The sequence below is a fragment of the Anopheles bellator genome, chromosome X (genome assembly GCF_943735745.2).
Source record: "Anopheles bellator chromosome X, idAnoBellAS_SP24_06.2, whole genome shotgun sequence".
Lineage (NCBI taxonomy): Eukaryota > Metazoa > Arthropoda > Insecta > Diptera > Culicidae > Anopheles > Anopheles bellator.
In genome coordinates, this window is record NC_071287.1 from 4,206,912 (window position 1) to 4,220,655 (window position 13,744).

The window sequence follows — 13,744 nt, forward strand, 5'->3', positions numbered from 1 at the left end:
CTCATATGTTCCTGCTGACGTTTCCCGGCAGCAGTTTTCCGGCAAGGTGGGGACCACTATCACCACGATATCGTCGACCGCGGTAGCTCTGGTATATTGGTGCCACTTGGTCCTGCGTGTTATCTCTGGGAGGTAATCGGTAATCAGCCACCTCTTCCAAAGCGAGTTCGCCATGATCTGTGACGTTAGCCAGTTTGGTTTGAGCCACTCTCCGCTGTCTCGAATCAGGGACATCCGCTTGTTGCCATCTGAAGACCCGAAGAGAAAATGATTGGGAGTTATTGCAGTCGCCCAAGTAACACGGTTTTGGCATTGCTGCACCACCATAGGCGATCGCGGTACTCGGATCGCGAATATCGAGTGTTTTGAGGTACCGACCGTGAGCAGGCTGGCCGTGTTGCCGACGCTGGCTGCTCCGTGCCGCATCCGGTTCAGCCGATTGCCGCTCTTGCTTTGGCCAGTCTTAACGTCTGCCTTCGTGGAGCCTTGGAACTGAGCATCTGGCATTACCTTACCGATCATTTCCGTGTCCTGTCCTTCTCCGACCATCGTCCTCAAGGTCACTGTCCGCATTGCATCCCCCCCCTTCAGGAAGGGCTTGATGGGGCTCGCCGATACTGGCTACCCAGTGTCTTGTCCGTCTGGACGCCTGGGATTTTCGCTGGTTCTCCTCGTTTTTAGATGCGGCCTCGTTGAGGATCCGATACTTCTCCTCCATTTTCCACTCATGGAAGGCTTTTCTCGCCTCTGCTTCCTTGGCGAGGAAGGCTTCCTCCTCCTCCAGCCTCTGCAGTTGAAGGAGCCTTCTCCTTTCTCCTACGGAGCTTCGCGAGGATGTGGTACTTGGTTCTGGGCGCCTGCTTGCTGTGCGAATGGTGGACGGCGTGCCTTCGTCGTCTGCCATCTTTTCTTCGGGAGCAGGCGCCATCGTTCGTTTGGTGCTCGGCGCCATGTTCGCCGGTGGCGATCCGTCGATGACCGCGACGCGTGGTTTCCGCGCGATCCTTCCCACGGCCATCGCTGCTCCCGACGCTGCTGTCTTTGCCTTTGGGAGCGGCTTTGGCGTGCTTTCGCGAGACGCCGTTGCCGCCGAAGGGCTCGATCCTGGCGCCGTCGATGGTACCGCCGTCACGCACGCGGACGCTGCGGTCGCGACCGTCTCGGGCTCCGCCAGGTTCGCAGGCGTGCTTGCCCTCGAGCGGGTCTTCCGTGGCCCACTTTTCTTCATCATCTGTTGATGATCACGCATATCACAAATTCAATGAATGCTAAACTGCACACTCAAATCGAATGTTTTTGAATGCAACAAACACTGCACAATGTTTTCAACAAACTTCAACTTTCAATCAACTCAGAGTGTTTTTGAATGCAACAAACGCTTCAAACTCAAACGAATGTTTTTTGAATACAAGCTGCGTTTCACGGAAAACAGGACTTTTTCAATCGGGACATTTCGGGCAGCGCTATCTCTTGGTGAGAATGTGTGTTGGTAAACACATCCTTTCCCAACTTCCAGTAAAAATTTGATGACATTTCATCCATTGGAAGTCGAGTTATCGTGCAAAGAAACTTTCCCCAAAGGAGCCTGTGAAAAATAGTTTCGGTGGACGGTTTAATTAAGTAGTTTGAATTATTGCGTTTAGGGATTGCGTTTAGGGATTGCGTCTACCAGTGAGTGAGCCCATGCGTTTAGCGTTTAGTTTTGCGTTTAGTGAGCTCGTCTGGCACTCAGGGTAAAACGCCGACCCGCCATCCGGTCGGATCGCTGAGTGTCGAGACCGCATGGAAAGGCCGGGCAGTCGCATGAAAAGGACCGGAGCGTATAAAAACTAAACTTCGGCTCGGTGCCAGAAATTTGTGAAAAGAGAACAGAGCCTGTTTTTCTTGCGTGCGCCGGATTGTGTTTGGATAAGCAACGCCGGCCGGTGTCGTGTCGTAATAAGTAACGTTTTCATGAAAGCTTAGTCTCGCGCTCTGTTTCGTTCTCCCTTGGACGCAATGGAAGGCAATGGGGCGTCTCGTCGACGACAGGGGTGGCAGGGGTGGAGATGTTCCCCTTTCTGTTGGCCGAAGGTAAAGGAAAAGATTGGGACATGATTTAGGTCTATCTCGGAGTTGGTTTAACTTAGAAAACATGTGAAATAATCCAAATGAAGGTATTTTATTGCACTTTAAGAGAAAAATATGGGAAAATTATTCCGTCGGTTGTCTGATGAAATCTCGAACTTTCTTCGGAACACACACACTTCTTCACTTCTTTTTTCCGCACACACACTTGGTCCACCTCAGCGGCTAGTTTATTCCAGTTTCTGGCCATTTGTGCACCATTCCGCATCACCTTACCACTCTTCTTCATTTTCCTTTTCATTGTTGCCCAGTTGTTTTCGATTGGGCGGAATTGTGGACAATTTGGTGGGTTGCTCCTTTTTGGGATGAAATCCACCTTGTTGTCACGGTACCACTGAATCACCTGTTGGCTGTAGTGACAGCTTGCCAAATCCGGCCAAAACTTAACAGGACCGTTGTGTGACTTAATGAACGGTAGAACTCGCTTTTCGAGGCAGTCTTGCTTGTATTCGGTAGAGTTCATCGTCTTGTTCGTGATGAAAACCTTGGTTTTCCGTCCACAGCTGCAAATTCCTTGCCAGATCATAAGTTTCCGTGCAAATTTATCAGCGAAAACAAACTTGAATTTAGCAGTGACATCACCCCGTGCTGTGGCGAGATAAAATTTCGTACCGGGTAACTGGCCAAAATCCATCTTCACGTATGTTTCGTCGTCCATAAGCAAGCATCCTTTTTACCTCGTCAGAACCTTCTCGTACAGCTTTCTAACGCGTGTTTTAATGACTAGATGTTGTGTAAGTGTCCTTTTTGGATGCTTACATGCAAGGAAAAAAACAGTAGCCTCTTCGTAGATAGATCTTCCGGGCAGTACTTTTGCTGGTACCATATTTTTTTGCAATATCCCGAACCCAAAGTCCAGAATTTGCCTCGATTGATCTTAAAACCTTCCAATTCAGCTGCCGATTGTATGTTTCACTACGACGTCTACTCTGAATCTTTCAATCTACGGTATTGGGTTCCCAAAAACGGTAAAGCACAGCATATATAGTTGATTTTGCAAATTGTTGACATCACTCATCTGGTTAGGCGTTGCACTACAAATGGGGCAACACATGCTTGATTTATCAGTAATCATCGATAACACTTTCCCATCAATCATGCTTAAAATGAAACTATATATTATTTTTACACTTTTCCACTCGCGAGTACCGCACTTTTTGGTTGCAATGTACCTATCTCATTTTCTAATTCTTCCTTAGTCTTAATAATTAACTCTTTACTCTCTTTGGAAAATTGCATCGAAATAGGGCGACAAAACCGATTGCTTTGCGCAGCATTATTAAACCAAATTGTGTTTTTCTCACAATTATTTTCCACAAAGAAAAGATGTATCGGAGTCAGAGCTGTTATAAATGTGGGAAAGGTGACGGAATTTTCATTAGAAGCGAGAATAGGTAGTAGTACTTCCACAGGGCGATCGCAGGTGACAGCGGAGGAGCATGGCGCGCCAAAAAGGCAGTGACAGTTGCATTACGGCGCCAAAAAGGTTAGAACAAAACGTACTATAGAGCAGTTAGTTATATCGTACAGTTGGGTCCAATAAACTGAGTTTTGTTATCCACACCAGCTCAACCGTTCTTACATGGGGGCTCAACCGGGATGAGCGGGATTTGTTCATAATATAAACGACGTTTGGACGAAGTGTAATTGTTGTGCGATATTGTGAAAGGAGTTAACGACGACCGAAAAAAGACGTGTGCGCGTACTGATCGACGTGTGCGTGTGCAACTCAACGACGAAGAGTATTCTCAACGACGGCGTAGCAATAGAGCTGTGCAAAAACGACGGGAGAAGTCAACGACGATATTCTCGACGCGTGTGCGTGGATAGAACACAAAACGGCAACGACGGCGCTTGCGCAAAAGACGAAAAAGCCAACGACGGTGCTCTAGACGCGGCTGAGCGAAGAGAACAAAGGACGACGACGACGACGACGCCAACGACGGTGTGCACGATACGGCGCGACTGGAACAAAGGACGACTAGAACGACGCCAGTCACACAATCTGCGTGAAAAGGAAAGATGGCCGACGAAGCGTTGATTGCGGAATTGGTGGATGAATGCACCCGCAATGGCTTGGTGAAAAAGTGTGAAGCGCGTGGCCTGGCAACAGCTGGGACGAAAGAGCCAGCATCGTAGAATACGATCGGCAAGGTGACGTGGCCAGCATGTCTGACACAGCGGAACGAGTGTCGCTAAATTTCGCCGATGTGAAGGACACAGTAAACCCATTCACGGGAAGGGGCGAAAATATAATCGCATGGCTGAACGAGTTCGAGGAACAGTGCAAGATCTTCGGATGGACGGACTTGCATAAGTTGGTGTACGGCAAACGCTTGCTTGAAGGCCCAGCAAAGGCATTTGTACGGAGTGCGCCCAACGCCACCACGTGGAAGGCGCTGAAAACAGCGTTGCGAGAAGAGTTCGACGAAACAGAGTCGAGCGCGAGCATCCACGAGTTGCTCAGGCGACGGAAGAAGAAGAATGACGAAACCTTCCTCGAGTACGTATACGCCATGGGCGAGATCGGGAAACGAGCAAACGTGGATGAAGCATCGATTTGCGACTACGTCGCGAAAGGGATCGACGACGATCCGAGAAACAAAGTCTGCCTGATTCAATGTAAGACGTTGAAAGAGTTGAAAGTGCAGATCAAGACGTACGAGAAGTTGAGGGAGCACATTGGTTCGGGTAAGAGTTCCGACTAAACACCTCGAACTAAGAAGGAAGAAGTAAAGAAGGAAGAGAGTTCGGCGCATCATTTCGCTGACAAGTACAACGGCTGTTATAACTGTGGCGGCAGAGGCCACAGAGCACGAGAATGCACGAAAGCGAAGGTAGGACCGAAATGTTTCCGGTGCAACGGTTTTGGGCACATTGCCAAACATTGCACGGAATCAGCGAAGAACAACGAAAGAGCAAAGCAGGTATGCGTGGTGACCAGCATTCCCAATGTTCCAGTGACGATCGGTTCTACGAAATACGACGCGGCGGTGGATACCGGTAGCGAAATAACGTTGCTAGGGGAGGATGCATACCAGGCAATTCTGCGAAAGGAGCGTACTATGGAGCAGCTCGGAAAAGGATCGGTTGGCGGAGAAAACCGAGCTGATCGAGTGTGTGGCCAAGATACAATCGCTCGAAGAAAAGCTAAAAGAGGGGCAACAGAAGCAACAGACACTGACCGAGCGGACCCGATTGTTGACGGTCGAGAACGGGCGGTTGGGACGGGAACTGCACGAGGCGCAAGACGACCTGAACGATGCGCAGGAAGCGAACGAACAGCTTGAGCAGAAGCTGGACAGTGTAACGAGGAACTTTAATATGCTGAAGGGTGCGTGCAACATCACGGAGACTCAGTTGACCGAGCTGGAAGCGCTACGGGAGAATGAATCAAGGCGTGTCCGGGAATGTGGTGAGCAGATGGAGGGGCTACGCAAACGCATCGCCGAGCGGGACGCAGAGCTGGACCGTGTTCGGCAGGAGCTGCAGGAGGAACGGTCCTGTAAAACTTTGAGCGAATCGCGTATGAACCATCTGCACGGCGAATACGAAGTAGAGCATCGATCTGCAGAGAGGATGAAACACGTGGATGCCTTATCGCGGGTCAACGTAATGGCGATATCGACCACGATCAGCAAAAGAGTAGCAGCAGCACAACGTGAAGACAAGGATGAAATGAAGTTCTTAGAAGGGATAGGACGCAAAGATATCGGAGATAGGTTTCACGTTAGAAATGGGGTGCTATACGAAGGCAATTCGAACTCGAGGCGATTGTACGTACCTCAATCGATGCAAGAAGAGATTATCAAAAATGCGCATGAACAGGGACATTTCCGCTTTAGGAAAACGAAAGAGTGTATCGATGACGATTATTTCATACCAGGGTTGGAAGAGAAAATAGCTAACTGTATCGAGACATGCGTTAAGTGTATATTAGGGGAGAAAAGGCGTGGAAGAAAGGAGGGTTGGCTGCATCCTATACCGAAAGGAGAGGTGCCTTTGGATACGTTCCATATCGACCATGGTCACTTCCGGGACGGAAGTCACGTCAGGAAAGGCCGTGTGGGAAAGGTGACGGAATTTTCATTAGAAGCGAGAATAGGTAGTAGTACTTCCACAGGGCGATCGCAGGTGACAGGGGAGGAGCATGGCGCGCCAAAAAGGCAGTGACAGTTGCATTACGGCGCCAAAAAGGTTAGAACAAAACGTACTATAGAGCAGTTAGTTATATCGTACAGTTGGGTCCAATAAACTGAGTTTTGTTATCCACACCAGCTCAACCGTTCTTACATAAATACGCTACTGTCGTCCCATATACCCATATTCCCCATAGCCAAAATAAAACGGTTGGTTCGGAGAGCACCAACCAGCAACAACTTCAAGGACAGACTACAATAGCCAACTAAGAGACGAATGAAGCCCCGTGCTCAAAGTCTCTATAATAACACAACAACAACAACGGTTGGTTCGGTTTCAAAACGTATATTTTTGCTCTCTTTTTTCGGTTCGCGTTCACTTTTCACAATTCTCTATAGCGTTCGTAGCAATTTGGTGCGTCGACAATATCACTTGTTGGTGACGCCGTAGGCACGTTGAAAAATGTTTTGCATCCTAGTTGAACATCTGAAACGAGCAAAGCGAAAACATTTCAACATTATTTGATATTCACTGAATACTGTCCACTAAACTTACCTGGATTATTTCTATCAGGATCACATCAGGATCTCGCTATCTCTTTTTTGTATTCCTCTTCCTTTCGCTCGTCTGTTCGTCTTCGCGTTCGCATGGCCCCTCGGCTCTGAAACCCTACCCTCCCTGTAAATGAAACCCACAAGCTAGCGCATGAAACCACCCCCCCTGTTTGTTTGAATGTTTTAAGAGTCTTTAGGCCTTTCGGCCCTTTCGCCTCTGTCGGGGGGGTGAGACATTCTAGAGACTCTGGGCTGGGGGCCTCGGTTTTCTGTGAATGCAGTGAGGATGTGGAGATCAAAAGTGCTGGCTCTGGGAGAGCTGGCTGACTTTTGACTTGGAGGTTTTGTTGTTTTTTGGTGTTAGTGCATCCTTTGCCCTGCTAGAGGGCCTTGGAGCGTTAGTATACTGGGGTGATATTCTTTAAGATTTGTTTGTGATTTGACTTAGGGGGTGGGGTGTTTGGCGGATGTAGTCCTTGACGTGTGTGGGTTTCACTGGGGATTTCTTTGGGAGATGTGGTTTGGAGGGAGGTGTTTTGGGGATGCATTTTTAGTGACTGGACGGTGAAGTCAAACAGGGGGTACGACCTCTAAACTCGTGGGAATGTCGCTCGCTTCCACCACAACGTATTAGCTGCAAAGACTACATTCACTTGTTTGAATACAAGATAGAGATTTTACTTAGTTTATCCAAATAGTAGAAAAGGCATAAAGCCAATATGTTTTGTATGGCCATTTCATAGACTACATAGAGACCGGGCGCCTCCATATGCATCAGGAATTGTTTTCTTAAAATAGAAATTTGCAAAATTTATCGCAGGAATATGCAAACGAAACTTACAGGAAATGTTTAAAACTGTCTAAACTTACCGCCAAGATCTTACATAGCGATCTTACCGCCAATCTTTAACTTCACGAAATTATTTCCACTTCCGGTAGGGAGACTGCGCGTTCCAGGAACCGGACTCGTTGAGCGTGAAGGTGGGCGGCGACGCCGAGGACCCGCAATCGCAGAGGACCACCGGGGACAATCGCATAAAGTCAACCAAATATACACTCTTAACCTTTCTGCTGCGCGTCCTGTGCGAGCGCATCGCCATCCCGTGCTTCGTGATGGTCGCGATTTTGTCGGCGGCAATAAGTAAGTGGCGCGTTGGCGGGTTGCGGTCCGTCTCTTATTCGCTCCCACCCTCCTCCACGTCCTTTTTCGCAATCCAATTCGCAGTAGGTTTAGTGCCAACCATGGCCTCACTGGTCCCGCTCGTGTACGTGATCGCGGTGACGTCCGCCAAGAGGGGCTACGAAGACTTTGTACGCCACCACGCGGACAACGTGGTAAACTTTACGCCCGTCACGGTGATCCGCCATGGGCATCGGTGCGAGATCCGCTGCCAGGACATCCGGCCGGGCGACATCGTGGAGATGGCGCGCGACCGCGACGTCCCGTGCGACCTGATACTATTGCAGACCTCGGACGAGAACGGGCGCTGCTACGTGACGACGGCGAACCTGGACGGGGAAACGAATCTGAAGACGATGAGTGTCCCGAAGGGGGTGCCCGATGTGCCGGCCGACCGGCTCCACACGATCGGGCGCATCGTGTACGAGCCGTCCAATACCAACTTGTATTGCTTCAACGGGCGCATCGAGCTGGCCGACAGTTACGTGGCCGACGGGCACCAAAGTGTGCTGCCACTGATGGCGGAGAATCTGGTGCTGCGTGGCTCGCGGATCAAGAACACCGAGTGGGCGCTCGGTTGCGCCGTCTACACCGGCCAGAAGACGAAGCTGGCGATGAACAGCAAGCTGACGACGAACAAGACGAGCTCGAGCGAGCGGTTCATCAACAAGTATCTGGTGTTCTTTCTCGTCCTGCTCGTCGCGATCGTGACGGTGAGCTGCTTCCTGAAGCGATACAACGACCGGTACCACGCGGAGCACAACCTGTACCTGGGCGAGATGCAGTCCAACTACCGGGTGTCCCAGTTTCTGCAGGACTTCTTCTCGTTCCTGATCCTGTTCAACTATCTCACCCCGATCTCGCTGTACGCGACGATCGAGACGGTCAAGCTCATCGGCAGGTGCTACATCCTGTGGGACCTCGACCTGTACGACGAGGAAGCGGACCAGCCGTGCATCGTCAACACGTCCGACATCAACGAGGAGCTCGGCCAGGTGTCGATGCTGTTCTCCGACACCACGGGCACACTCACCAAGAACGTGATGATCTTTCAGCAGTGCTCGATCAATGGGCGCGTGTACGAGCAGCTCGGCCAACGCTTGTGTGCGTCCGGCCGAGGCCCTGGGCTGAAAATTAACGAGCTACCGGTAAGTGGTGGTGTGTGCTGGAGAGGTAGCTAGTGCAACGCTTTCGGATGTCGCTACGACTACGCTTTCGGTTTCCATTCTTCTCAATCCACTCACTCTCCCACCCGTAGAGTCAGGTTTTCGACTTCTACCAAGCGATGGCCGTTTGCCACACGGTGCAGGTGCAGGCGGGCAGCTACACAGACGAGCCGGACACGTCACGGACAATGGAGACGGCGGCGCAGGCTACGTCCAACGGGCTACCAACGGGTGGGACCGTCGACCTTGGTGGTGGTGGTGGCACGCCGAAGAATTGGCGTCTGCGAGCGGCGCCGGAACTCAATTGCCGGCGGATGGACTATCAGGCGTCCAGCCCGGACGAGAAGGCGCTGGTCGAAGCGTGCGCCCGGATGGGCATCGTGTACACCGGGGACGATGGCGATCGGATGAACCTGAGGCTGCGCGCCTCGTGCGTCCAGCGGAACGTGATGTCCCGCCTCGGCATGCCGTCCGTGGAGGAGCGCGTCCAGTTCGAGCGGCTGCGTGTGCTGGAGTTTACGTCCGAGCGCATGAGTGTGATCGTGCGCGACCAGCACGGCCAGATCTGGCTGTACACGAAGGGTGCCGAAAGCCACGTGCTCCCACTGTGCCGGCCGTCGCCGCTGATTACAACGACCCAGCAGCACATCAATGAGTTCGCGAAGCTTGGGTTGCGCACCCTGGCCATTACCCGACGCCGGCTGACGGCCGCCGAGTACCGGCAGTTCAACGAGGAGCTGATCGAGGCGAGCAGCTCGCTGGTCGACCGCCAGGCCAAGATCGAGGAGTGCCAGCGGAAGATCGAGACGGACCTGGAGCTGCTCGGTGCGACCGCGGTCGAGGATGCGCTGCAGGACTACGTGCGCGATACGCTCATTTCGCTCGGTAAGGCCGGCATCAAGGTGTGGGTGCTGACGGGTGACAAGGTCGAGACGGCGTACAACATTGCGCTCAGCTGTGGCCACATCCCGGAGGACTCGCTGCGGTACTTCATCACGGACTGCAAAACGACGGACGACATCCAGCAACACCTGGACACGCTGACGCTGGAGATGTACCGGCATCCGGGCCGGGCGTTCGCCCTGCTCATCGATGGCACCAGTCTGGCGCTGGCCCTGTCGCTCGACTCGGCGAAGGAGTCGTTCCGGGACATTAGCTACCGGTGCCACGCCGTGCTGTGCTGTCGGTTGAGCCCACTGCAGAAGAGCGAGGTGGTGGCGCTGATGAAGACGGCCGAAGGATCGCCGGTCACGGCGGCCATCGGGGACGGGGCGGACGATGTGTCGATGATCCAGGAGGCGCACGTCGGGCTCGGCATCGTGGGCCGCGAAGGTCGCCAGGCGGCCCGGTGCGCGGACTATGCGTTCACCAACTTCCACATGCTCGAGAAGCTGCTGCTCGTGCACGGCCACTACTCCAGCGTGCGGCTGTCGATACTCGTGATGTACTTTTTCTACAAAAACCTCGTCTTCGTGGGCATCCAGCTGTTCTTCCAGATACACAGCCTGTTCTCTAACCAGTCGGTGTATGATATACTCCACCAGATGCTGTACAACGTCATCTACACCGCCTTACCGGTGCTGGTGCTGGCGCTCACGGAAAAACCGCACGACGAGGCGACGCTCCTGAAGTAAGACCTGCCTGCCGGTGGAAGACGTCTAGCGTGGACGTGTTGCTAATCGATGCACCCCATTTTTGTCCGTACCCGTAGAAACCCACACCTGTACCAGGAGGTGGCTCACAAACGCAGGTACTCATGGAATAATTTTATCGGGTGGATGCTACTGAGCATTTTCCACTCCGCGGTCATCTACTTCTTCGTGTACGCCGTTTGGACCATCAACCCGGCGATTTACGCGAACTGGGCCCCAACCACAAGCTTCGCGTGCTACGGTACGGTGCTAATGATCACCCTGGTGGTAGTGGTGAACCTGAAGCTGCTTCTCGAGGCCAGCCACAAGACGGTAGTCTTCATCGGCAGCATCCTGCTGTCGATATTCGGCCCCATGGCGTCCTCTTTCATCTGCTATCTCCTGCCCATGTAAGTACCGATGCTGACCGATCTTGCCAACACACGCACACAGTACCGTCACAGGGGATGAGATTTTATTTTTTAAATGCAAATGCAACCATATTAGTTAGTAACATCGTTTCGCAAGGCTCGTTCCTCCTCTTTCAAACGCATCCAAATTCCATGCGGATGATTCAAAGCCCAAACTATGGCTATTGGCTAATCGTTCTGGCTGCATTTTGAGTTTGGTTTTAAAAATAATATCTCAGTTACTCAAAAGACATACTGTTGTGTGTGGGTTTCATTATGAAACCCGTACTTATCGCACGACCGACGGGTGCACTCTCGTTCCAGCAACTACGACGATTCGATGCTCCACGTCTACAATAACCTACTGTCGTCGTTGAACTTCTGGATGCTGACCATTATCATACTGGTCGCGGCCTTCCTACCGGACATGGTGATGTTGGCTCGCAAAGCGATCGACATCAAGATTGGGCACATTATCCCGGGCGGTGCCAAGTATCGGCGCCGCAGCGACCGGATCGAGAGCACGGTCCTGTGAGCGCCGTAGTATCGTTCAAACTTGAATCTCTCTTGAAAGCCGGTCAGACATCCTTCCAGAATTCCATCCATGAATTTTGTATCACTGGACCTAGGTGAATGGTGAACAACATCATAGTTTGCTCTCGTCATTCCTTGAACGACTGTCAACCAGCTGAAACCAGCTGTTCTCTTCAATTCCACTAAGTAAAACTGTGAAATCATAAATCATCAAAAATCAAACCCCAGCTTAACCTTATTGCAGCTTTTAAGACTATTAGATGCTTCCTCATCTTCACTAACAGTAGCGTTGAACTTTTCGTATTTCATGCTAGGGTTTCCATATTCGATGATATTCAAAAAAAGCCAAGGCTGGTGAATACAGTCTGGGGATAGCAGATCCCATCCAAGTGAATTTGATAGTATCCTGAAACAGTTTGGCTTTTTGGGGCCATGGAAACCTATGGCCACAGGCCACCAGGCGCCTCCATTTTAGATAAGAGAAACGGTTTTCTGGTCGTTTTCGATCAATGCCGTAGGTTAACGAGCATTTAATTTTTAAAAGCCTGTAAACCTGTCTCAATCCTGGCACTCACTTTCATCTCATGTTTTGCGAACAATTCGCCCAACATTTCCACAATTTCTTCATGGTTTGTCTATTCTATTCGCATTCCATGTCTTTGGTGGCTCCACACCCATCGCACCTAAAGTCCAAATACGGATCCATGATAGACACCACCACACTCTACCTCGCAAACCACGCCATCATCACTTACCACCACGGCCTTACAACATTTGGAGCAGTTACTCTGCTCCATTGCCGTCCGCCACAAAAATTCGGTCATCGTCACTTTGACGGAAGTACACTGAACGACAAGCTGTGAGGTTAACGTAAAAAAACGAATTCCTAAAGTGTGCGATTCCAACTCTCGCCATTCCGCTAACGATCAATCAACTGGACACAGTATTCTGTAGTATTTGCTTTCTCAGTATATAGTATACCAACGAAAGTATTATACTTGAAATCAATCCAAACAGAAATTCCAGAGACAGAAAAAAGGAAACAGTTACAAGGAAACAGTTAAAGGAAAGAAGAACTGAAGGAGGAAGCAAATGGCAAAGTCGCATGCGAATTGCATTGAAGCCAATAAATGAAAATGTTTAGGAGAGCTGCTGTGTTTGCTATTCGTTGCCGTTGACCATTTTCCTGCCAGTGCAGTGCGAGTTCCACGACCTTTAGAAATCATCCTCGCTACGATCGGGCTCGAATTACTGTCCTTCCCGTTCCTTACGTACTCGTTCTCCCTTCCTCGTTCCCCTTCGTCGTACACGTCATGGATCTACGGATCCCTTTCTTCGGTGTCTCCGTAGCTTCATCCTAGTGTACCACCTGTTCGACTTTCACCGTCCGTTCTCATCTTTCCGTGTTGCCCTTATAAATGCCCTCAATTCCTCTCCGTCTGTTTGAACTGAGTCTCAGGATTTCCCCACTCTCTGTGGTGGTTTCTATGCTTCCTTATTCTTTATTTTTCCTCTCTCTCTCTCTCTCTCTCTCTCTCTCTCTATCTCTGTTACACTTAAGCTCTCTTCTCTTTGTAAATATTTAGGATTAAGTTTCCGGGTCTAGCCTTATGGCAAACCTTGGTTGAAAATAAATTAAATAAATTAAAATTAAATATAATTACGGAAGGCGTTACGGACGCGTTACCTGCTGCATGCTAGAACGTTACATACGTTGAATACGCACATTGGTACGGTCTTTCGAGGAAGACTTAGACTTTCGAATTTCGAAACGAATCATAGAGTTGAAGGACCTCAGCCACGACCCCAAGGAGCTTTTAACCTATCTTAGGTGGCACGCATTGTTCGTTTTTAACACCGTTTTTGGTGGCAGGAAAGTAGTGCAGGAAAAACTTTTCTGGAAAAAAACCTGCGATGATGGCTTAAGGTAATGTTGTAAATATTAGGGTACCCCTCCACCGGTGCCAAACAAACCAGTGACAGTGGTTTAGTTCAACCGTCG

At 50.6% G+C, this 13,744-nt stretch overlaps 2 protein-coding genes across 2 annotated transcripts; both read left to right on the forward strand.

The window, feature by feature from the left end:
- Positions 1-4,643: 4,643 nt before the first annotated feature.
- On the forward strand, positions 4,644-5,657 carry LOC131213807 (uncharacterized). Its single transcript, XM_058207941.1, is given in 1 exon segment — positions 4,644-5,657. A coding segment is annotated over 1 exon segment (774 nt). The 3' UTR covers positions 5,418-5,657.
- LOC131213317 (phospholipid-transporting ATPase IF-like) lies at positions 5,452-11,743 on the forward strand. The gene is made up of 6 exons (XM_058207334.1): positions 5,452-5,682; positions 7,761-7,962; positions 8,047-9,149; positions 9,260-10,797; positions 10,879-11,208; positions 11,533-11,743. The coding sequence occupies exons 1-6, from the start codon at positions 5,452-5,454 to the stop codon at positions 11,741-11,743; spliced, it is 3,615 nt and encodes a 1,204-aa protein (XP_058063317.1).
- The last annotated feature ends 2,001 nt before the right edge of the window (positions 11,744-13,744 follow it).

What these genes read in the sequence shown, in the direction of transcription:
- LOC131213317 (XM_058207334.1), top strand. Translation starts at nt 5,452, where the DNA reads ATGCTGAAGGGTGCGTGCAACATCACGGAGACTCAGTTGACCGAGCTG. An exon ending in GATTTTGTCGGCGGCAATAA is followed by an intron (nt 7,963 to 8,046) that starts GTAAGTGGCGCG and finishes TCCAATTCGCAG; the next exon opens with TAGGTTTAGTGCCAACCATG. An exon ending in ATCTGCTATCTCCTGCCCAT is followed by an intron (nt 11,209 to 11,532) that starts GTAAGTACCGAT and finishes CTCTCGTTCCAG; the next exon opens with CAACTACGACGATTCGATGC.